The sequence below is a fragment of the Hypomesus nipponensis genome, chromosome 3 (assembly GCF_054491055.1).
Source record: "Hypomesus nipponensis isolate SF chromosome 3, ASM5449105v1, whole genome shotgun sequence".
Lineage (NCBI taxonomy): Eukaryota > Metazoa > Chordata > Actinopteri > Osmeriformes > Osmeridae > Hypomesus > Hypomesus nipponensis.
The window spans coordinates 2,665,001-2,689,104 of NC_140363.1; the positions used below are offsets into that span (position 1 = coordinate 2,665,001).

The 24,104-nt window shown below is 45.7% G+C and overlaps 1 protein-coding gene across 3 annotated transcripts; it reads right to left on the reverse strand.

Moving 5' to 3' along the window:
• Positions 1-13,041: 13,041 nt before the first annotated feature.
• LOC146299135 (eukaryotic translation initiation factor 5A-1-like) lies at positions 13,042-22,805 on the reverse strand. 3 transcript variants are annotated; one of them, XM_084684280.1, is made up of 5 exons: positions 22,661-22,805; positions 21,615-21,789; positions 20,793-20,897; positions 16,139-16,270; positions 13,042-15,878 (listed from the first exon to the last, which is right to left on the reverse strand). In XM_084684280.1, exons 2-5 carry the CDS (start codon positions 21,774-21,776, stop codon positions 15,816-15,818), a joined length of 462 nt encoding a protein of 153 aa, XP_084540406.1. In that variant the 5' UTR covers positions 21,777-21,789; positions 22,661-22,805; the 3' UTR covers positions 13,042-15,815. The 3 variants fall into 3 exon arrangements, with proteins under 3 accessions (XP_084540406.1, XP_084540398.1, XP_084540415.1); XM_084684272.1 differs by lacking the exon at positions 22,661-22,805 and adding an exon at positions 22,575-22,654; XM_084684289.1 differs by lacking the exon at positions 22,661-22,805 and adding an exon at positions 22,402-22,550.
• Positions 22,806-24,104: the final 1,299 nt, after the last annotated feature.

Sequence of the window (24,104 nt, forward strand, 5' to 3'; positions counted from 1 at the left end):
TGATGTGTATGTGTGTGACGTGTGTGTGTGTACGTGTGTACGTGTGTGTTTCATATATTTGTGATGTGTGCGATGTGTGAATGTGTGTGTGTAGAATGCTGAGAGTGCAAATACCTGCTGGCTCCTTATCTGATGTCAGATTGGAATGGTGCAGTTTATTTAGGCTGAGGAAGGAAGTCTTCATCCCACAGAGCAGCGTGGTGCAAAGATAACACTCACTTCACCCAAATACCTTCAGTCAGGCTTAACCAGGGTCTGGGGGGACACTTAACTGTAGGGCAGACACACACCAACCTGCAGGGACACACACACACACAGACACACACACAGACACACACATAGCCACGTATTGACGCACTCCAATAGGCACACTCTGATAAATAGACAAGCATGAACACACATAAACACCCACACAGTGACAGAGACACACAGGAAGGCATAGAGCTAGTATCACATAAGTCACATGACCCAATAAGTCCAGTGTATATTTGCTCCCACAGTCCTACAGAGCAGTGTGTAAGGAAAAGCTCTGGAAGCGGGGTGACCATTGTTATCACACTGGAAACACATACAGCAAGGCCAATGCCAGGCTAAGCTAGCCCAGACAGGTCGTACCACAGGGGTAGGGTATGGTTCCGTACCACTGTGTTTATGGGTGAGGGGGTATGGGTCTTGCCACAGTTTTCAAAGGGGGGGGGGGTATGGGTTGTACCAATATGTTAGGGTAAGGTAAATGTGGGCCGTACCACAGTGTTTGTGTGGGGGGACATGGGTTGTACCACATAAGTGTACAGAGCCTAAGGGCAGGAAAAAGCAGGGAAAAGAGAGAATGATTTATTTTGAGCCCCGGAACGGTCCAGATGGACATGGCTTACATGGCCATTGATTCATTTAGTAACATAATATATCATATAATTATTGCATAATTGGTATATTTGAAGAGGCCCAATGAGATGTCTTTTCATGGGGCCCATCAGTTCTGGTGCGGTGTGTTTGTGTGTGTATGTATGTGTGTATGTGTGTGTCCATGTGTGTGTGTCTGTGTGTGTGTCTGTGTTTGTCTGTGTGTCTGTGTGTGTATGCATGTATGTATGCGTGTGTGTGTGTGTGTGTGTGTGTGTGTGCATTTGGGGAGGGGGTCAGCCCTGGTCTGGAATGAGAGATCAGAGCTCAGAGATCACAGCATTCCACCTGGACCAGAGTGAGATTCCCAGACAGACGCTCAGCAACGATACCCTCCCTAATACTCTCTCTAAAAATACACTGTGGGAAACACACACACACGCTGTAGGGGCAGTGTGTGTGTGCGTGTGTGTGTGTGTGTGTGGGGGGGGGGGGGGGGGGGCATTAGGGTGAGAATGAGTTCTCTGTATGCTGGAGGGGGGCAAGGCTTTGATCGTCACATGGGAAGGGGGGGGGGGCTGGGTACGAGGAGGGGAGGGACAGAGAGAGGGAAAATAAAAAATGGAGGGATGGAGAGAGGGATAACAGAAAAGTCAGGGATGAGGCCAGAGTAAGCAGAACCACTGGGAGGCCCTCTGTGATGTGTGTGTGTGTGTGTGTTTAGTATAAGGGAAAACATGTTTTGGAATGGAGCATTATTCTCCTGATGGAAGAGATGATATAAGTACACACGCACACACACACACACAACCCCAAACACACACCGTTCCACTTGTACATCCCCAGTTCTACGAAGCTCAACTGAATGCCATCTGTGTCGATCTCTCAGAGCAGGCTTCCATTACAGTCACACTTGTTGAGAGGCATGACCAGAGACACTGATCTTTTCTCCCTCTCTCTCTCCCTCTCTCTCTCTCTATCCCTCTCTCTCTCTCTCTTTCTCTCTCTCTCTTTCTCTCTCTCTCTCTCTCTCTCTCTCTCTCTCTCTCTCTCTCTCTCCCTCTCTCTCTCTCTCTCTCTCTCTCTCTCCCTCTCTCTCTCTCTCTCTCTCTCTCTCTCTCTCTCTCCCTCTCTCTCTCTCTCTCTCCCTCCCTCTCTCTCTCTCTCCCTCTCTCTCTCTCTCTCTCTCTCTCTCTCTCTCTCTCTCTCTCTCTCTCTCTCTCTCTCTCTCTCTCTCTCTCTCTCTCTCTGGGAGTGTGAGATGTGTTCGACTCTTTCGAGTCTGACTAGCCTTGTGACCTGTCTCACCAACCACCCTGACCCTGACCCCTGACCCCAGCACCCTCAACATTGACCTGTCTGACTCTGGCTAACTCACTAATTAACAAATGAGTTGATGTGACATGCTACATGAATGAGGCCTCTCTCTCACAGCTCTCTTTTTTCCATTTCCCCTCTCTCTTCCTCAGTTCTGTCTCTCTCAATCTCCCCCTTCATCTGCTCTCTCGTGCGCTCCCTTCGTTTCGTTCTTGTGAGACGTCCGTGTTCCTCCTCTCGCTCTCTCACGCTCCCCTTTCTCCTTCACGCTCTCTCACCCTCCTCAGTTTGTCTCTCACACCCTCCCTCCCTCCATTCCTTCCTCTCTCACACGCTCCTTCCCTCCCTCTCTCACACCCTCCCTCCCTCCATCCCTCCCTCCCTCTCTCACACGCTCCTTCCCTCCCTCTCTCACACCCTCCCTCTCTCCTCCTCCTCCAATGTACTCGGTTGCTCAGGCACGCCACACTGTTTGTCTCCTTCCTCACCAACCAAGATCGAGGTCCACTCCACACGACCCCCCACTCTGACATACGCCAGAGACACAGGGCATGTGCCGTGTTTCCAACACGCCTTTTTACCATCTGTTTGATGTCTTTCCATAGATTCGTGGCTGTTTTAACAATGCCCACATCCGGAAGGGAACACAAACACACTCACACAGAAAAAAACACATTCAACTAAACCAATGTGTCTCATTCATTCGTGGCCTCTCAGTCCCCTATCTTGTCCTTGAGATGGGTTGTTTTTTACTAAATGTTCCCGTGTGTGTGTATGTGTGTGTCAGAAGTTCCAGCAAAGTTCCCACGTCTGTACTTTTCCGTCAACAGTTGCACAGTGTGATGGGAAAGAAGTAGCATACTTCATCAACCTTATCAAGCAGCTGTAGTGTTTGGTGGCGTATGTGTGTTTGGGTGTGCGTGTGCGTGGGCGTGAGTGTGTGTGTGTGTGTGCATTTGATGTGTGCGCTTCCTCTTTGTCTGTGTTCAATAATAAACTTTAAGGAGGGTGTCATAACAACCCAGTCACTCTGTTTCTCTCTCTCACCCATATACACACAAACAGATGCGCTCACTGTACCAGACCTAACCCTAACCCGAGATGGATGGACAACTCCACAATGGTAGGTCATAGAGGGATTTTAATCAATCCATCACACACACACACACAAAGTGACAGGTCGTGGTCTTAAATAAAACTGCTTCTGTGTGTGTGTGTCCATGTGTGTGTGCATGTGTATGTGTGTGTGTGTGTGCACGTGTGAATGGCTGTGTGTAAGCAGACCAATGTGCAGGCTGGGTTTTAGCAGAAACAGAGCAGGTGGGTGTTCTCTGGCACACACAGGAGGAACACCTTAACGTCAACAGCACACTGCTGAAGGGAGGGGAGGAGGAGGGGAGAAAAAAGGAGAGGAAAGGTGAGAAGAAGGGGAGGGATGGAGATGAGAGGAGGAGAGAAGAGAGGAGGGGGAAAGGAGAGGAAAGGAGAGGAGAGGGGAAAGGAGAAGAAAGGAGAGGAGAGGGGAAAGGAGAAGAAAGGAGAGGAGAGGGGAAAGGAGAGGAAAGGAGAGGAGAGGGGAAAGGAGGAAGGAGAAGAAGGTAGAGAGGAGAGGTTGAAGAAGGGAGGAGAGGGACAAGAGAGGTGAGGGGGAAGGAGGGAAGAGAGGAGATGAGATAAGGTGAGATGAGAAGAAAATCCAGATCGTTTTGGAAACAAACCTATGGATAAAGTGAGTTGACACATCACTTTCACATCTATCTACCATCTATTTAACTATCAAGCCTTGTAATATCCCTCTCCTAGCAGCACCTACACAGAAGGACAAGAGCTGTGAGACACACACAGACACACACACAGACACACACACATAGAGCAGAGTGTCCTTTGAGGTGCAGATTTATGTGATCTTCCTTTGGTCAAACGCCCTCGCCCTCCTGCTACCACGGCAACTGGCTTGAAAAACAATGATGGTTCAGATGGATGTTAGGGACAACCCTGCAACACACTGGGATACACACACGCTCGCAAACGCCTTTGTTTCGCTTTGCCAAGCAACAGCAGATACTATGAAGTGAAAAACCAATTTAATTCTTTATCATCCAAAAGATTCAATACAAAAATATTCAGCAAGATGGTGAGCCGGGAAAATCAAATGAGTACTTCTACTGTTTGACCTTTAGTATATTAACCTTCCTTAGTACTGAGGCTCTACTGCTCTGCTGTGTGAATCACTGAACACACACACACACCCTAACAGGTGCACCCCAGATGTGAAGTACAGTTATCATACCAACGGAATGTGTGTGTGTGTGGGCGGGCAGTCTCATTGGGCAAAAGTAGCCCTGTAGCAGTTGCGCTTGACTTCCTGTAGCAGTGTATTGAGCCTGCTTGTGAGGAGACACACAGGTGAGTGTCCAGGGAGTTCACCCAGTGAAAGAGCACAGCGTCATCTAGTGTATGGGTCTGCATATAAAATACAGTACACACACTCTCACATAGACACACATTTGCACACACACTTTGACACACGCACACACACACACGTGCAAACATATACATGAACGCACAGACCCACACACAAATATGCATACACACACATTCACAGACACACACATTATCTTAGACAAACTTACAGACTAACATACACCTGAGAAAGCGAATATAAGATATAAACACAGAGCTATTCACCATCCTTAGCTCAGGAACAGTCTAGAACATCTAGAACATGGAAGTGATATAACACTGTCAGCCATCCAATCACGTCAAACCCTGTCTCTGGCTGAGTTTTGGTTGCTATGACATCACCCCCGGCAACTGGCTTCCCAGTCTTTTGAGGTATTTTTGAGGTTCGTAAAGACAGCACTCACACACCTACACCACACACACCTAGACCAACACACACACCACAGACTGATCTTCTGGAGTCACTGTCAGGTTCATCCGCTCCCCACAGAGACCTGGCTTTTCCCAGAATCCCGCAGGGTGTGCCCTCTGACCCAGGAGAACTGTACTCTGGGTAGTGGTGTTTTCATAACCGCTCCCTGTCTGGCTCTACAAACACACAAGACCACAGAACATATGCACTCTATTACACACACACACACACACACAAAAAAAACAATCCTAACAAAGTCCATTCAAAAACAGTTCCAACCAGTCCCGGAAGATAAATATCCCTCCGAACCACACACAGTAAGTTACGCAAGTCTTCACTGTGATGAAATGTCCATGTACGCACCTGTGTCTTCATGCTTATTTGTGTGTTTGGGTGTATGTGCAGTGGCCCTGCAATCTCGTACACAGTTCTCGCATGTGAGGGAACGTGAAGTTCTCAGCGTTCTGCTGAGGCCTCCAGGGTTTAATGAAAGCAGGCAGGATCAGTGTGAGGTTCCTGGCTGCAGAGGGGTTAAGGGGGGTGGGGGAGGGGCTAATGCAGTCACCTCTGCAGACCTATGGACTGCAGGAATCCCACTTGTCAGCACTTTTAGCCAGACCTCAACATATCTGACCGGCGTGGACTTATAGCCAGGGAAAACATTGCTGCCGCTCACCCAGACACACACACACATACCACACATTCATAAACAGAACAACTCATCAACAGAACAAAGCTCAAGGCAGCCTTGAGTTTTCAGGTCACTATTCGGTTGGTGTTGTCATGACTCACACACACACACTCTCTCTCTCTCTTTCACACACACACACACACACACACACACTCTTTCTCACACACACACACACACACACACACTCTCTCTCTCACACACACACCAATAAACACACACTCTCACACACACACTCTCTTTCTCTCTCTCTCTCTCTCACACACACACACATTCTCTCCAACTCATTCACACGCACGCAAGTATAAAAACTCTCTTCTCAGTGGTCAGGAGTAATGGCCACCACATCCCACCAGTTACCGGATTTACGTAAAACAACACAAACACAAACACACACCACATACACACACACCACACACACACACCACACACACAGAGGGTGTTGTTTTCTATGGAAATATTTTTGTTGCAGAAGGAGAGTCTGGAGAGTGCAGTACAGTGGCTAAATACAGTATGTCCTCTACACAATAAAGACACACTGTCCCAGCTGCTTATCTGCTGTGCATTTCAACATCCCAACTAGCCTCCCCCACCCTCAGCCTCCACCCAGCCTCCTCTCCCCCTCCCCAGCCTCCTCCCACCCTCACCCACCTGTATCCTAACCTGCCCAAACCTCCTCTCCACCTCTCTCTCAAACTCCCCCACTCCTCCTCCAACCCAACACACACCAACGTCCATCTGTGGCTCCAGAACCGTCTCCCTTCTGCTCTCAGCCCGGCTCATTCCAGGTATTTTTGCAGGTTTGCAAAGACGGCACTCACACACCTACACTACACACACACCTACACAACACACACACCTACACTACACACACCTACACTAAACACACACCTACACTACACACACCTACACTACACACACACCTACACTACACACACCTACACTACACACACACCTACACTACACACACCTACACTACACACACACCTACACTACACACACCTACACTACACACACACCTACACTACACACACCTACACTACACACACCTACACTACACACACACCTACACTACACACACACCTACACAACACACACACCTACACTACACACACCTACACTAAACACACACCTACACTACACACACACCTACACTACACACACACCTACACTACACACACCTACACTACACACACACCTACACTACACACACCTACACTACACACACACCTACACTAAACACACACCTACACTACACACACCTACACTAAACACACCTACACTACACACACACCTACACTACACACACACCTACACTACACACACACCTACACTACACACACACCTACACTACACACACCTACACTACACACACACCTACACTACACACACCTACACTACACACACACCTACACTACACACACCCCTACACTACACACACACCTACACTACACACACACCTACACTACACACACCTACACTACACACACCTACACTACACACACACCTACACTAAACACACACCTACACTACACACACCTACACTACACACACACCTACACTAAACACACACCTACACTACACACACCTACACTACACACACACCTACACTACACACACCTACACTACACACACCTACACTACACACACACCTACACTACACACACCTACACTACACACACCTACACTACACACACACCTACACTACACACACACCTACACTACACACACCTACACTACACACACACCTCCACCCTACACACTGCTGTCAGCCCGGCCCAGTCTGCAGTCTGGGTCTCTGGGTGGGGTTTCTGTGTTTACCTCAGGACCAGGGCGGGGGTGAGGCGCGGTCTCCATGGAGGACGAACACTCCTGGTACCCCTCCCACCACAACCCCCCCCCCCCTCGCATCTGGTTTCAATAACCCCCCAGCCACACCAACCCCCACGCTGTAGGGTGCGACCCCCCCCCCCCCCCTGTTCTACTCCTCCTTTCTCTATTCCTCCCTCTGATCTTTAGTCAGGCTCCAGATGTTGGCTGTAGCCTCTCAAAACAGATACTCACCGCTCTGAAACACGCGCGCACACACACACAGGAGCCCCACCCAGGGCAGGGGGGTAGCAGGTGGACAGCCAACCCCTGCCCTGCTGACAGGCCTGGGGGTCCAGGGCCCCCACACAGGGAGACGGCCAGGGGTCCCAAGCCAGGGCCACTGTGAGGGCCTGGTCGATGTGTGAGTGTGTGTGTGGGGGGGGCTCTTAGACAGAAGCACTCAGTCTGGTGTGGTTTTCCCTGCTTTCTGACTGAGGTGAACACAACACAAGAACACACACACACATGCACATTCACGTCGAGCTGTTTAGCAGTAGTGATGTAAGTCTCTGTACGGGATCCTGTCAACTAAAATAGACTGTTGACACAACGCACACACACACACAGTCTTTCACCTCTTCCCTACCGCTTCCTCAGTGGGGACCCCGGACTTGAAAGGAGGACAAAACACACCCCTCACTCCCACTCTCCACTACTGTTAAAGCCAGAGAACAACACTCTCTCTCTCTCTCTCTCTCTCTCTCTCTCTCTCTCTCTCTCTCTCTCTCTCTCTCTCTCTCTCTCTCTCTCTCTCTCTCTCTCTCTCTCTCTCTCTCTCTCTCTCTCTCTCTCTCTCTCTCTCTCTCTCTCTCTCTCTCTCTCTCTCTCTCTCTCCCCCCGCCCTTTCCGACATGGAATCTGGATCTAATAACTCAACCTTCCTCCAACACAACAACCAACCTCCACTACTTCTCCCCCCCACCCTCTGTCTCCTTCCTTCCCTGTCTCTCTTCTCCTGTCCTCCCTTCTCTTCTCGGGGCACAGCCCCCCCCCCTTCCTGGAAGGTTACTTCAAAGGCACACACACATACACACACAGAATGGGTGACTGGGCACTCCCATGTGAAGCGCAGGAGTGAGGTCCTCCCTGTGAGCTCAAGGTTAGAGCCAGATGATAACACAGGAGGCCGATCAGAACAACATTCGCTCCAGCGTCGACCTCCCCCGCTGTCGCGCGCACACATGCACTGTACTGCGGAACATTCAGGCACAGACGCACTGTCCCACACGCACACAAGCAGACACACACAAGCACTGTACACACACACACACACACACACAGTTACACACAGTCACACTCATCCACGCTCTCCTTTCCCGGCAGAGGCATGACCCAGGTCACATGGCAGTCGTCACCACAGCTGTCCCTGAGTCACGGCAGTCATGACGGAGACATGAGACCTGAGACATCTCTGGCAATCACCACTAACCTCAGTTTGAACACAAATCTGTCGCCCGCAGGAAAACCAAGAGACCTATCGACTCAGAGCACAGGTAAGGGACTGGAAAGTGAATTCAACAACCATTTAAGGCCTATTCCCCCAGGCCAGCAAGTGATCCAGGCCCTAGAATATTCTGTGGCGGAGTACGGAGTGTGACCTCCTGGTCTCGAGACGCCAACGAACCGGAGCAACATGAGAAGTTAATCTGCAACACGTTTGAACAGCAGGGGAACTTTCAGGCGAACATGAACGTAGCTCTGTGATCTCCCTCGTTCTCTTCTCACCTCTTGCTCTCTCTCTCTCTCTCTCACCTACAAACACACTCTTCTTGTTTCTCACGCAGACACACAGTAACACCATCTCCATCCCTCCATCTCCCTAACTCCCCCCCACCCCCCCACCCCCCCACCCCCCCACCCCCCCACCCACCTCCCATAAACACACACTTTGATATCTTGTTTCCCCTGTAGCGTGCTGCTTGAGACCTCAGTATTACAGTTTTTTACAGTCGCTAGGACCCATTTCTCAATACTTAAGTCACTTTTTCAGTCACTCTTCACACAGTTCTCCTTACTAACTTTCAACTCGGCACAGCAGTTAATTTTACATTCAAAATGCAAAGGTTGACAGCCAACAAACATACTTTGTCACCCACAAAACAATGACCTAAAAATCACTAACAACAGGTAGCATTATACAATGTTGTCTTATTTAAAACAAGGACACCTCTCTACTGTTTAGAATTCACTGCAATATATGTTACTGGAATGAATCTGACATGATGCAGTATGCTTCAATATGTTGTATATCTTTCTTTTTTTCTCACTAATGCCAGAATTCAACAATGTGTATACACATCATCCACTGATACAGATACCACAGGAATGCTTCTGTAATCTTCTGCATTTGGCCTAGGTTTCTCATCCACATCACATATTATGTCATCTAGGGGAATACACCTAGGAACGAATATGCCTGATCCATCCCTGGCAATGTCCAGGCATTCATTGCGTCCAGGAGGTACATTTGATCATGTGGATGGTGGTCATACAGTAAACCTTCCACCTCCATGAGGAAAATAATTCCTCTATGGGGTTGAGGAATGGAGAGTAAGGTGGGAAGAAAAGTGACACCATTCTGGGATGGGCTGCAAACCACTCAGTGACTGCACGGGAGTGGTGACATGCCACATTGTCCCATACACATGTTGGCTGATTTCTTCTCTCTGCATCCCTTTCCTCACCTAGCACAACCCTTCCATAGAGATCATTTTATAGCATTTAATTTTTTGATTTGAAATATATTTCATTACAATATTACTGTAGAAATGTAGTAAATTTCTGTCTTATTCAATTTTGTATTCTGTTATTGTTTTGAACTGAAGTTTAACAGTTTTGAAAACAGTATGTAAGCATGTGCAAATTGGCCTGTAGGTACATAGAGTTTTGGCACTTGTGTTGAAGTGAGAAAAGAATGAATACAATTTGAAAGATGTAGTCATTGAATGCATTTTGTGCCAAAGCAAAGATAAATGATCCTTAGTTTAGCCCACATATACTTCTGTTGTGCTCACTGTGTTTAGAGTTTTGAAAACGTGACCTAAGAATTGAGAAATGTGTCCTAGCGACAGTAAGAAACTGTAAAGTGACATCATGACCTTCTATCCTGGGTCCTGCCCTAGACCAGCCCAGCACACATACACATGGCTGGGCTATGTTCTGGACCTAGACTATGTCCTGGACCTAGTCTTTCTCCTAGCAGTGAACTCGTAGCCAAACATCCCACAGGATTCCGCAGGATTCCGCATCTAGGTAAACAAGCTCAGAGAGGAGCTTGCTCAGAACAGTCTGGCTCAATCCACCCCACCCCACCCCCAGCCCCCCTCCCCTTCCCAATCTCAGTCCCGGATCTTGAAAGGGTTCTGTCTGATCCTTTAAAACGTTTTGGGAGGGAGAACATCAGAACCTTCCAGTCTCCCTAACAGCCAGGGAGAGGCCAGGCCCAGGAGAGAAACGTGTGTGTGTGTCTGTGTGTGTCTCTGTGTGTGTGTCTGTGTGTGTGTGTGTGTCTGTGTGTGTGTATGTGTGTGTGTGTTAAGTCAGAGGAATGCAGTGGATATGAATTTAATCCAGCAGTAAGTTAGATTTGATTAAAGAGAGAATTTTCAGGTATTACCATTGGGAGGGTGAGGGGAGGGGGGGGGGAGATCTCACCCTCCATATCGTTTGTAGAGCTGAGCTGAAGGTAAAAATGTTAATGCGATATTTTGCCTTTGTGTGTGAGAGTATCTGAGACACAGCCTGAGAATGTGAGTGACAGAGAATGAAGGGAAAGAGAGAGAGAGAGAGAGAGAGAGAGAGAGAGAGAGAGAGAGAGAGAGAGAGAGAGAGAGAGAGAGAGAGAGAGAAAGAAAGAGGGGTAGACAGAGCCTGAAAGAGATGGAAATAGAGAGAGAGAAGTAGACAGAGACTGAGAGAGATGGAAAGAGTTAGAGAGAGATAAAAATGTTGTTGGGATTCCTGATCAAAGTTTCTAGGGGTCAGAGGTCAACCCTGCAGCCACTCCTGAGATTACAGACGGCCCAGCCAGCTAGGGTCAACACAAACAGAATTTCAGGAGCAATTACACCCTCTTGACAGGCAACATCATTGTGTAATAACAGCTTACTATGGGGATGTGTATTTGTCTATTATTGAATAGACAAAATAGACACTTGTATACTTGAATCATGATCCATGAACCTGAATAGGAGTAAAGCTGGCCCAACTGGCTAACGATCAAGGAAAAACATGGCTGCCTTCACTGTATGTTCAGATGTGATGTTGCCCTGACCCCTAGTGGACAAACATATGTCCCATGAAACACCATGTTTTTATCGTATTATAACGTATACATAATCTCCCAATATAATCACACACTACCTAAACATTTTAGCTCATGAATTAATTGTGTATACGTTCAATGAATCACATACTAACTCATTAAATGAATACATAAAAATATTAAACAAAAATGATATTACTAACTCGTCATATAAAAAACTGAAAACTGAGGAAGTGTGTTAGCCAGTAACAGGAGCAATGTACTTAAAACAGCATTGTGAAAGGATAACAATAAAATAATACATTTTGATGAAGATTGGCCCAATCTGCGTCCATAGAGAAGCACCTTATAACCTAGACCACAAGGTATGCCATGAGAGGCTACTGTATAGTTCCCTTAAGGAAAAGCACTTTTAGTAAATCCGCTTTCAGAATCAGAATCAGAAAGGGATTTATTCGCCATGAAAGTTTGCACAGACAAGGTATTTACTTTTGCAGGAAGGTACATACAATATACATATAGGAACCTAAAAACCTTCTCTGTGAGAGCTTCCCATGTCTGGAATACACTGCCATCAGACACACATAACTTTCCCCAAAAACATGAAGACATGGCTAAAGGTCAACCAGATTTGTGAACATAACCCCTAGCTGTGTATTGCCGTTTTCCATGTTGTTTGTAGCTTGTGAGGGGTGGAAACACTTTGTTGCTTTTATTAATTTTGTCTTGTTGCTTTTGTTCTATGTTTCTCTATATGTATGCTATGTCTTGCTTGTCCTATGTCGCCCTGCACGGGATCATTGTGTAATGATTGTTTGTATTGTAACAGTTTTTAATAACCTGCCCAGGGACTGCGCTTGAAAACTTGCCGGCTGGCTAAAACCGGAACTTTTAATGAAAAGTTGATTAATGTGCACTGTCCCTGTAAAAATAAACAAAATAAACTAAACTAAACCTTGAGAGGAATAGCAGGTGATCGTTGCATCGCCAAGGTGGGTTGGGCGACATCCACGCGGAGTAGTCACATCCTCAGGTCAGAACGCCTTTTACAAGGTAACAAGTCACACTTCCAAGCAACAACATTTCCATGTTCAGCAGTGAACTTAATACAACACTTTCTTCCAGCCCTCACCTTCACCTACAAATAGGTAAATACTTCTGTGGCCCCAAAAAATGTTGCAGTTTATTTTCAAAGGCAAAAGCCATTTTATTTGTATTTTTAAAGAACACAAAGACAGAACAGCCAAACAGAAACAAAGACATTCAGATAGAACCAGAGAAGGACCACAACGGGCCTGAAAAATAACAGGCTCTTCAACAACATTATTCCCCAACACAGTATTTACAGGCTGTAAGAAGACTCCTGAAGGAAATCCGGATGCTGATGACCTCAATGAAATAAAATGGAAAACTGAGTGTAGGTTCAAAGCGCAGAGTCTACGAGTTAGCCAAACAGGTCCAGCCTCGATCGAAAAGCTCTGGATTTGCAAGGTTAACAGAGAGATAACTTGAGTTATAGGCTAACAAGGACTTTATGTTTGCATGGCAGCAAGGAAATAAATCCATAATAATCGGCTACCAATAACAATCACTTTGATCCACAGTCAGATTTGAAAAAAAGATATCCCACAACTTCAGGAGTCTTGATACACAGAGTTACCTGAACATTTGAATTTCCTTTTGGGATCAGCAAAGGGAATTGGACTGGATTGACAGCTGTCAGTAGACAGCACGTCAGACCTCCTGCCCCCAGCTCCTGTATCTTCTGACACACTGGAGAAGGAGGGAGGGTGGAACACTGATCCAGGTCCAGCCATCCATAAAACCAGGCGGAGAAGGGAGAGGTGACGGTCGAGTGAGAGGGAGGGAGGTGGGGGCGTGGGGATGTGGGGTGGGGGCATGAGAAGGTGGTCGTCTTTGCGTCTGTCTGGCCTGAGCTAAAGTATATGTAGTATACCCATATATATGGCTTAGGGAAGACTACACCCCCCGCCCTCCTCCTCCAACCCCAGGAAGATATAGTGGAGCTAGGTCCCCACCACCTCCCACTACATGCCTGTTCACCACCCTGTTCACTCACACCGCTTGTCTGTGTGCGTGAACCACGTGGACCTGACCAATAGCATCCATAGTTAAGAGAAAGCCTCCTTAGCCACCTTGTATGGGGAAAGTGGAAACCCTCAGCATAAGATCTTGTATGACACTTCATCTCTGCCTACGTCCCTGACCCGGTGACCGCCCAGATCAGCTACATTGAGCCGGGCTCGTTCAACAGACGCCCCAGACTCTTATTTCCACCCCAAATCCCAAAACGGTACCCCTGCCCCCCCCCCCCCACGACCCCACAATCTCCGCCCTCGGAAACATGCACAACTAGCCGTGTAGAACTGGGTCTGTATAAAGGGATCCTAGGTGACATGCAGTGGCTATACCATGCCTATGTGTCGCTCGTCGCGTGCCATCTCTCTACAAATAGTGAAGCGAGATGGGGTGTTTCTGTGAGGGGTGGGTCCATTTACCCAAATGCTAAATACTGCTAGTACATCGGAGCAAACACTAGCATATAAATATGGGTTCCGTTTTACGCCCCTCCCCATGCCCCCTTTTTATTTTACATCAGGTCACCAAGGCCTCAAGTGAAAGTAAGAGGTTTTGCAGGGTACACAGGATGGCCTCTCCCCCCAACCTTAGCTCCTCCCCCAGCAGAGAGTGAAGAGGCAGGGCCACATTTGGGGGAGGCCCACTGGGGGGTCAGCTGCAGAGGTAATTACACACTGTCCCTAAGTCTGTTACAATGATGCGCATGTGTATGTGTGTGTGTCTCATTGTGTTTAAGGCAGAAAGGCATTGTGTACAATCACTGAAGTTAGCCATTCTATGTGGAGGAGTTAGTAGGTCATCTGGGGATCATGGAATGGCTGATGCTTTGGAATGACTAGAGGGAATGAGGGATGGAGGCTCCACTAGGAGAAAAAGTCCTACCTTGAAGGAGGCTTTGAACAACAAGTCCACCATGAAACATAACCACCGTGCACACAACATAAAAGTGTCAAATAAAAACACAAAACATAAAAACAATAGATCAACAGTCAAATAATGGTAAACAAAGAATATGACCCTGAAGATATTCAAATTGAGTAGGTATGTGAAGTGCTATTGTTCATAAACTAATTATACCCAGAGAAAGATAACTTTAGGTATCATCCAGGGGATATACCTCCCTGGGGGGATACCTTCAGTGGACAAACCCACCAGAGGAGAGATCCCCCAGGAGAGAGATCACCCAGGAGAGAGATCACCCAGGAGAGAGATCCTTCAGGAGAGAGATCCTCCAGGAGTGAGATCCTCAAGGAGAGAGATCCTCCAGGAGAGAGATCCTTCAGGAGAGAGATCCTCCAGCAGAGAGATCCTTCAGGAGAGAGATCCTTCAGGAGAGATCACCCAGAGGAGAGATCACCCAGAAGAGATCCTCCAGGAGAGAGATCACCCAGGAGAGAGATCCTTCAGGAGAGAGATCCTCCAGGAGAGAGATCCCCCAGGAGAGAGATCACCCAGGAGAGAGATCCTTCAGGAGAGAGATCCTCCAGGAGAGAGATCCTCAAGGAGAGAGATCCTCCAGGAGAGAGATACTTCAGGAGAGAGATCCTTCAGGAGAGAGATCCTTCAGGAGAGATCACCCAGAGGAGAGATCACCCAGAAGAGATCCTCCAGGAGAGAGATCCTCCAGAGGAGAGATTCCCCAGGGGTCAGAGTCTAGAGAGGAGAACTTCAGTGATCCAGGAAAATGCCAGTCAGCAATGAGTGAGGAGCTCCAGCCAAACCGGTCCGGTTCCATGTGCGGGGCGACCAGCGCTGATATAAGTGGAGGTGGGGGATGAAGGCCATTGGCTTTGGTGAGGTTCCAGACCCAACAGGGAGGCTAGGTCGGGGGGAGGGTGAACGGTGGTTGCCCCGGGTTACTTGTTTGCGGCCTTGATGCCCACAGCGCACTCTTCATCGATGGCACTGAGCACGGTGATCTGAGAGACAGGAGAGACCACGACGTGGGTACACATGCCACTGCCCGCACACACAATCACGGTACACAAGCGCCTGGGGTCAAACGCCACCCCACGCAAACACACATACCAAAAGAGTCACACCCAGAAAAACACACATCCACACACTATGACACAACACACCCATACAAACACACATCCACACACTATGACACAACACACCCATACAAACACACATCCACACACTATGACACAACACACCCATACAAACACACACTCACCAATATGTCCTCGGAGGCATCGAATTTCTTCTCGATCTCCTTGCCCAGGTCGCTTTCAGGCAGCTTGAGGTCCTCTCTGACATCCCCGTTGGTGCTCATCAGACTCAGGTAGCCATCTGTGATGTTCAACAGCTAGGACAACAGGATATGACATCATCTGACTCAGGTAGCCATCTGTGATGTTCAACATGTGCAGCATATTCCTGCTCAAATCGGCGGACCATCACAAACAGGGCTCGGGGGATTACTTTTCAGCAGTAAAATTTAACATTACCGTACTATTGGTTGTATTTTGTGAACAGAATAAGATAAATAATGTCCTGTATCACAGCTACATGTATGACCTTTGCAGCAAAAAAAAGGATGAAAATCAGTTTGGTATTCAGTGAGGTATGATTAATTACACAAATCTGATACGCTGGCTAGATGAAGCATGATGTTATCTACTCTACACACTAGTTCTGGCTGTATTTTAATCAGAGTGAAATATTAAATGTTACAGTAGTATGTGATCAGATGCAAACGCCACTAATAGTGTGCAACGCAGTCTCACAATGTAGATGAAACAACTTTTACACACACGATGCAAGAAATCCAATATGCTAGCTTTATGTAGCATGATGTATTTTTTTGTTAGTTTATTCAGGGTGAAAGATTCAATGTCACAGTATGCCACCGGGGATTCAGGGAAACCAGTCGTGTACTGTACCGCCAACGGGGCTAGCTAGCTAGCATAGTTATGTTTTGTTACGAGACAGAATTTAAAAGTACAAAAACCCCACCAGGTAAATCTAGCGACATTGTTAATAAATTGGAAACCGGTGAACATACATATTGTCGGTTAACGGTTACACAGTAAATCATGAGCGTCCAGTAAATCCATGAGTCCTTTCGAACTCTAACCCAAATTCCTAGGTTTGCAATAAAGATGGACCGGCTGATGACCGAGGGAAACCAGCTGAGGGCTGAAAAAGACTAGAATGACCGAGAAAAAACAACTGAGGGCAGAGAGAGACCAGCTGAGGGCAGAGAGAGACCAGCCGAGGGCCAACAGATGGTCTCCAATGTGACAAAGACCTGGCAAGATACAAGAGCTGACTGTATATCTAAAGGAGGAGACCTGGTGATCATAAACAGCCAAGAAGAAGAGGTGGGTTGGTGCAAGGGTGAGTGAGCGAGACAGACGAAACAGCGGTATATTCACTAGTACAAATCAGGTGAAATCTGCGCAGGAGAATCACGTGATAACCTGCGCATGGGATTGTGGGATACCCAGCAACAGTAAGCAGCAGAAGAAGGTGCCCAGAAGTAGAAACAAATCCTTTCTACGCAGGTTTCACAGGAATATTACCAGCATGCCATTGACCGACGACCAACATCTATGAGCAAATGTGATAAAGCCTTTCGTTATGTTTAAGTTCCAAGCATGCTGTTATTGCTGTTTAGCTACATTAGTTCGATACAATCGCTCTGCATTTGGATAATTTAAGCATCACATTCCCCGTTTTCAATTGTGAAACTGCACACACACCAAACACAAGTTTGTCACTTGGTTTATCTCAGGATTAGCAAAACTAGTGTGACGTGGTCAAAGTAAACACACAGCAAGCACAACAAATAAACATTCTACGCCCATCTCCACCTGCTCGATGATGCCAGCACATCTAGTGGATACCGTCCTTAAGACCTGGGAGCGTGGGACATGCTGTGGTTAGACTTGTATCTCGTCTTTTTTTTCTCCACAACAGGAATTTGTCTTTAACTCAGCCATGAGGCATTTGTGGTTCGGTATGACTGACATAGTACATGAAGGGACCTGGATCTGGGTGGATGGAACACCAGTGAATACAACGTAAGATTGCCTTTCTTTAGGTTTTACAGTCATGTCAAATATATACCATATTTTTCAGAAATAAAGACTAAAAGATAAGATAAAGATAATCAATTTTTCTTGTGGTGGTGCGGCTTATATTTCGATGCGGCTTATAGCACGTTTTTATAACAAAACCACAGGAGAAACACTTTTTTTGTGAATGCTGTTTAAATACTCGCTAATTCCCGGGCAAGAGAAAACATACATTACACACTTACTTACTTTGGTTTTGATCCGTCCCCAAACAGCATGTTGTGCAGACCTCATCTTTGAAAAGGCTTACGTATGTAAATTAATCCATGCAATTTTTATTTTATGAACGTTAATAAAATACATTCATTGGATGTAATTGCTAACAGACATTAACTGTAAATGAAATTTTTATAATATTTATACAATACACAAAACCAATTTCTGGTGCGTTTCACAACGGCATGCTGTAAGATCGCCTATACTCGTGCATTGCTTGGCATCATTATTCATATCAAGTGCGGCCTATATTCCAGGGCGGCTTATACTCGGATTTACGAACACAACCCATTCTGGTGGGATGCGGCCTATCCGAAAAAATATGGTATTCATCTAGAATTCTTTGATATATTTAATATTTGCTTAACTGAGTTTTTCTGGTGCACCAGCAGCATTAGAGATGCACCAATATGGAAACCAATGTTCTTATCAGGCCCATAACGATAACACTAAAAATAATACACTTGTCGTCCAAAACTGATGATATATTGTGCATCCCTAAACAGTATCATTCCATAAATCCACAATTTTCCCTGCATTTTCTTCCTTGGGATCAATAAAGTCCCTACCTACCCCAAACAGACTCCAGTACTTGAGAAAGACACATATACACCATGACAGTAGTCATATAATGACCCAGTGTGTGACTGTCTGGTTGACTGTGTTGTACTCCTGTAGGTATTGGGCACCAGGTGTGCCTAATAATGGTGCTGGGAGGGAAAAGAAGACTGTGCCTTCATTTCCATGGTTTGGATATCTAACAACAAGAATCCTCTACATCAGTCGTTCTCAAAGTGTGGTCCGCGGACCACTGGTGGTCTGCCACTGCCCCCTGTAATGGTCCATGACGTCCACAAGTGAATCATTGCGACATTTCTAAAATACAACTCAGAACAAAGAGAACACAGTCAGTATTGGCCTAATCTATTAAAATAGGCTACACATGTTCCGCATTCTGACACCGCAGCCTCTGCACGGGTTGTACCATGGGGGAATGTCCCTGTACTTACTGTAAGTCGTTCTGGATAAGAGCGTCTGCTAAATGACTAAATGTAAATGTGGGGGAGCAGGGCCGGAGTGATGGCATCACTAGACAAGGTTTTACCAATTAATAAAAAAACGGCTGTTTATAAAGCTCAAAAAACTATTCTGCGCTCAAATAATGGCCAAAAATGTTCGCATTATGTGTGGAAATCTCTATCTTGCATCACATCAAACCCATACCTCCTAGGTTTCGGCTCGAATGTTTACAACGTCTGGCTACGTGCCTGATTAACATCGGATCGTTAAGCAGTCTCAAAACTGTTATTTATTTCCTAGCGGAAACCATAATTACCAAAATACAATATCCCTTAGAAAATCATGTGCCGCTAACAATTGTATGGCGCCAGGTCTGGGTAGGAGGCCTGTTGTTCCGGGGATATACTATTTAATTGTATGGTCCGCAAGTTTTTATTTATTGGCGAAGAGGTCATTGGTCTGAAAAAGTTTGAGAAAGACTGCTCTACATGGATGGTTTGACTTTGGTTGTGGTCATTTTATTAACTATATCTGTGAAATAGTAATGTAACTGTAGATCCTCCTCCAGTATACTGGAATGTATCCATTCACAGTACACTTAGTTAGCGTGTTTAGCACTGCTGAAATTCACTTTGAACGGTACTATTGGCATTACGTTAGCCTACGTTACACCAGAAGAACGATCACAATTTTTCCAGTAGAAAAATATTTTTCTGGGGAAGAGCAGATTGGGCAACTACAGTTATCTTATGCATTTGCTGTGAGACTCACACATTTCAACCATTTCTCATGCTGAGAAGCGCAGAGTTATGCAGAGTTGATAGTTGTATCAAGTTATACGGAGTTAAAAAACAGAAAATAAGAAACATGGTATGGTATGGTAAACATGGTTCCTCACGCCAAACTTTTGATAAAACCTGAGAGCGCTGCCACTAAGTGTCTGCAATTTAGTACAAGAATTAGGGCCTACATTTAGCTGGTTTCACATATATACTTTTAGTATAGGTTTTCCACCATATGTGTGTGTAGAAGTTCAATTAAAACAATAATTATGTATTTTTTGTAATTATGTATTAGTAAAAAAATAAACTTATTAGAATTGAACTATTCAATTTGACATGTTTACCGCTGTTCAAACTATTTTATATGTTGCTTAAAAATAAAATATATTGTGTTCAACAAAAATATTTTTAAGTTGTAATCACAATACCGTGATACAGTGAAACCGTGATATTTTTTCTCAAGGTTCTAATACCGTCAAAAGCTGCTACCGGCCCATGCCTAGATGGGGCTCTTTTCACTGTGCTGCAAGCCACAAAAAAGAAAACCCATAATATTCCAATTTAGTATACTGTTGTAATCTACATTTTGTCCCATCTCTATTTAATACTTTGCTTTTGGACTTAATGTTAGATGAATGAAATAAGATAAAATAATAGTTTTGAGAGCAACATTTTTCCTGAATATTTCTGGAAACTTTACAGGAGTATACTATCCCTTTTGAACCCTTACTTGGTAGTCCAGCCTCTTAATGTGAGGGACCTCCATGTTGTGGGTGGAGGGGCAGATGTCCTCATACTTCTTGTTGGTGAAGATGTCAAGTCCTACAAGGTGAACCTGGAGAACAGACATAGCATGACTGGATGGTAGGGGTGTAACGATACACTCAGCTCACGATTCGATACGTATCACAATACTGGGTGTACAATACAATATCACGATATTTTGAACAACATTTTAAATTGACCTGAAATTCACTTAACAGATTTATTTCCAAAACATTAAACATTTTCAAAAAAATTCTTTGTTGTACATATAATTCAGTTCACTCCGTTCAAGCGATTTCTGTGAATTCAATGAAGGCATGCATGACACAGGTGCAGAGTAGGTTACGTGCTGGTAACTCAACCAATAGGATCAAACGGACGTCATATTGTAAAAATAATGCCATAACTCTACTATACATATTGTAAACATTTTGTATCAAGATATATTGTTCCACAATATATTGTTACACCCCTAATGAATGGCAGGTCTTGTTTGCTGTAGAGCTGAGCTGTAACTTGGGGTCCATGTTTTAACATTAGTACTTTGTTAATGTATATGCAATAATGTTTATATTTCACCATTTAAAGGAACTTCTGCCACATTTGTTTGAAGGACGTAGGAATTAGAGAAGATGGACAGGTTGGCATTATATTTTACAAACAGGAGGTGAGCCTCTCCTCTTCCACTAATTGGGGTTGATGATGACAGAATTATAACCTGCGCTATTCATGGAGCGCTCCATGCGACTGGAGTCATAACAGTTATCCTACACTACCACACAGTTACCTTGGCGTGCCCGTGTTTGCCTGTCTTGGAAGTGGACATGTCAACTATCTTGCAGGGTCGTCCCTTCAGCATGACATGGCCGTTCTTCCTCAGTGCCGAGCATTGCAGCGGATAAGTAGCAGAAGCCCCCGCATCTCCACTGGTGAAGTCTGTGTCTGCCATGGTTACTCGCTAGCTATAAGCAGGGACAACACAAAATTGTCATAATCATAATACTTGAATGCTTTAGCAACCAGGACCTCTACCCAAATGGACAGTGCAGTTTTCAATGGCAGTGGTCCGTTAGCTTGCTACGCTAAACTAGGTGGATGATGGACAACACAAACTGCTTCTGCTGCCTACTGCTGCTGCAAGACCAAAACAAACATTCAGCACTTCATCGTGACAAGCCTATATATCTAGCCTAAACAGAAAAAAAGTTAATGGCGTAGATTTCAGCATTTCTTGCAGCAAGTCTAACTGGTCAACTTTTTCGTGTTGACCTTTTGTAAACAAAGCGATTAATCGCTTTGTTTACAAATGTGTGCAGTAACAAATACATAGTGTATTATTTCCCGACTAGATAGCGAGAGCTAGCTCAGCTGAGATCCTTTGTCGCGCTAGAAAAACATTGCCAGACAGACCGTTATAGACTGTATACAGTACAGCTAGCCTAACATTGGCGAATAGATCAAATACATTGTGCAGATTCTTTGCATCTAGCTAACTAACAAGCTAGTTGGATTGACAGCTCGTCTAGTTAGCTAGCAGTAGATGCTATAGCTAGATGACAACTTTTAATAAGTACATAAAGTGCGAACAGCATGGGCCTCGATCGTCCGGTTCTTCTCTAGTCTCCCGGTCTGGGCACTTCAGCACCACCCTCCCTCCACACCCAAAGAAAGCCGACAGGCCAGCTAGCAAGCAAGCTACACATTAACTTAGCTATGTGCAAATATATACATTCAAATGCTATCTTACGATTTCCCAACGTTCGTCTATTCATTGACAACACGCACTAATCAATTGTGTTCATCATCAACTGCATTGAAAAAGTTCAGTCTTACCTTGCAACAAAGATATGACGGTAGAGCGCTTGCGCGGAGTTTCGGCACTGCAGTAGTACCATTAGCTGGTTTCACGTCTTACGGATGAGAGAGATGGAGGAGGGAAGTGGGAGGCAATGGAGGGGATGCTTTCATAACTTCAGGGACCTCGAGCCATTCCGGTCATTCACTCATCCATTGATTGATTCACTTGCTTGTTTAGAGTCCTGTGGACAAAAGCATATGCTGTCTAGATTGTGTCTGATATCAAACGACTAATTTGGGTAGGCAGGGCTGTAGTTGAACAGCCTTATAGTTTACATGGATCTCCACCTACAAAATCATGGGGCATCAGAAGATGGCTGAGCGGTGAGGGAGTCGGGCAAGTAATCAGAAGGTTACCGGATCGATTCCCAGCCGTGCCAAATGACGTTGTGTCCTTGGGCAAGGCACTTCACCCTACTTTTCTCGGGGGAAATGTCCCTGTACTTACTGCAAGTCGCTCTGGATAAGAGTGTCTGCTAAATGACTAAATGTAAATGTAAGATAATAACGTATGAATTTGAATTATTTATTTATTTTTAAATCACCACTGTCTCATCAACGTACCAGACTATTTATAACGGATGTGCTGCCTGCAGGACAGGAGTGGGACATGCAGTTATGGTAGGAACCACTAGGGTCTGCTATTTCCTCAGGTTTTAGAGTGTAAGGTCTGAACAGAATGAGAGCTTAGGTCAGCTAAGATTCAGGTTTTTAATGTATGGGGAAATTGTATGGGGTTGGTAAGAATTTGGCCACAAGCCTATTATTCTATTATGCAAACTGCGGTGTGCTACCTGATTGGTTGGCCCTAACTCTTTAGAACAGACACAGCGTATGTGTTTACAGGGGGCATTCAAGTGAATCATCCAAGTGAGTAGAGCGCGTAGCACATCGGTCTAGGCCTAACCACAGGGACTCAGGATTGATTCCAGCCAAGGGCTATTTCCTGCTTGGTTTCCCCATCTCCCTGCTGTCTACCTGCCTTTACCATACCTCATTGTCTCTATATATAAAAAATAACAAATTAAAAGCCAAACATGTTCAAACAAGAGCTTAGTGTAGACAGAGAAGTGAATGTCCATTTCAGGTGAATATGTAGGCTTCAGCAGATTTGTGAGGGTGCATGCTGTGTTGGCTGCACAGTTGACATAAAGAGATAACAGATGAAGACAGGAGTGTCAGTTGACACAAGCATCCATTAGTTAATTCTGCTCTGGTGGAAAAACCTGAAAGGGATGTGGGTGGAACTGGGGGGGGGGGGGAGAGAAAGGGAGAGATCGTTGGTTTATTCAATTTCCTCTGGGTTAAACATTGACAGCCACCTGTCCACACTTTGCAACCATGGTTTTGGCTTGTACAGCCCCGATTGACAGCACAGCACCTGTTTTCAATCTATCCCCAGTGTATTTGTGTTTCAATC

Coding starts and splice junctions, on each gene's coding strand:
- LOC146299135 (XM_084684280.1), bottom strand. CDS start 21,776: ATGGCAGACACAGACTTCACCAGTGGAGATGCGGGGGCTTCTGCTACT. Junction 20,898..21,614: donor GCAAACACGGGCACGCCAAG/GTAACTGTGTGG, acceptor TCTGTTCTCCAG/GTTCACCTTGTAGGACTTGA. Junction 16,271..20,792: donor TTAAGAGGCTGGACTACCAA/GTAAGGGTTCAA, acceptor CTGTTGTCCTAG/CTGTTGAACATCACAGATGG.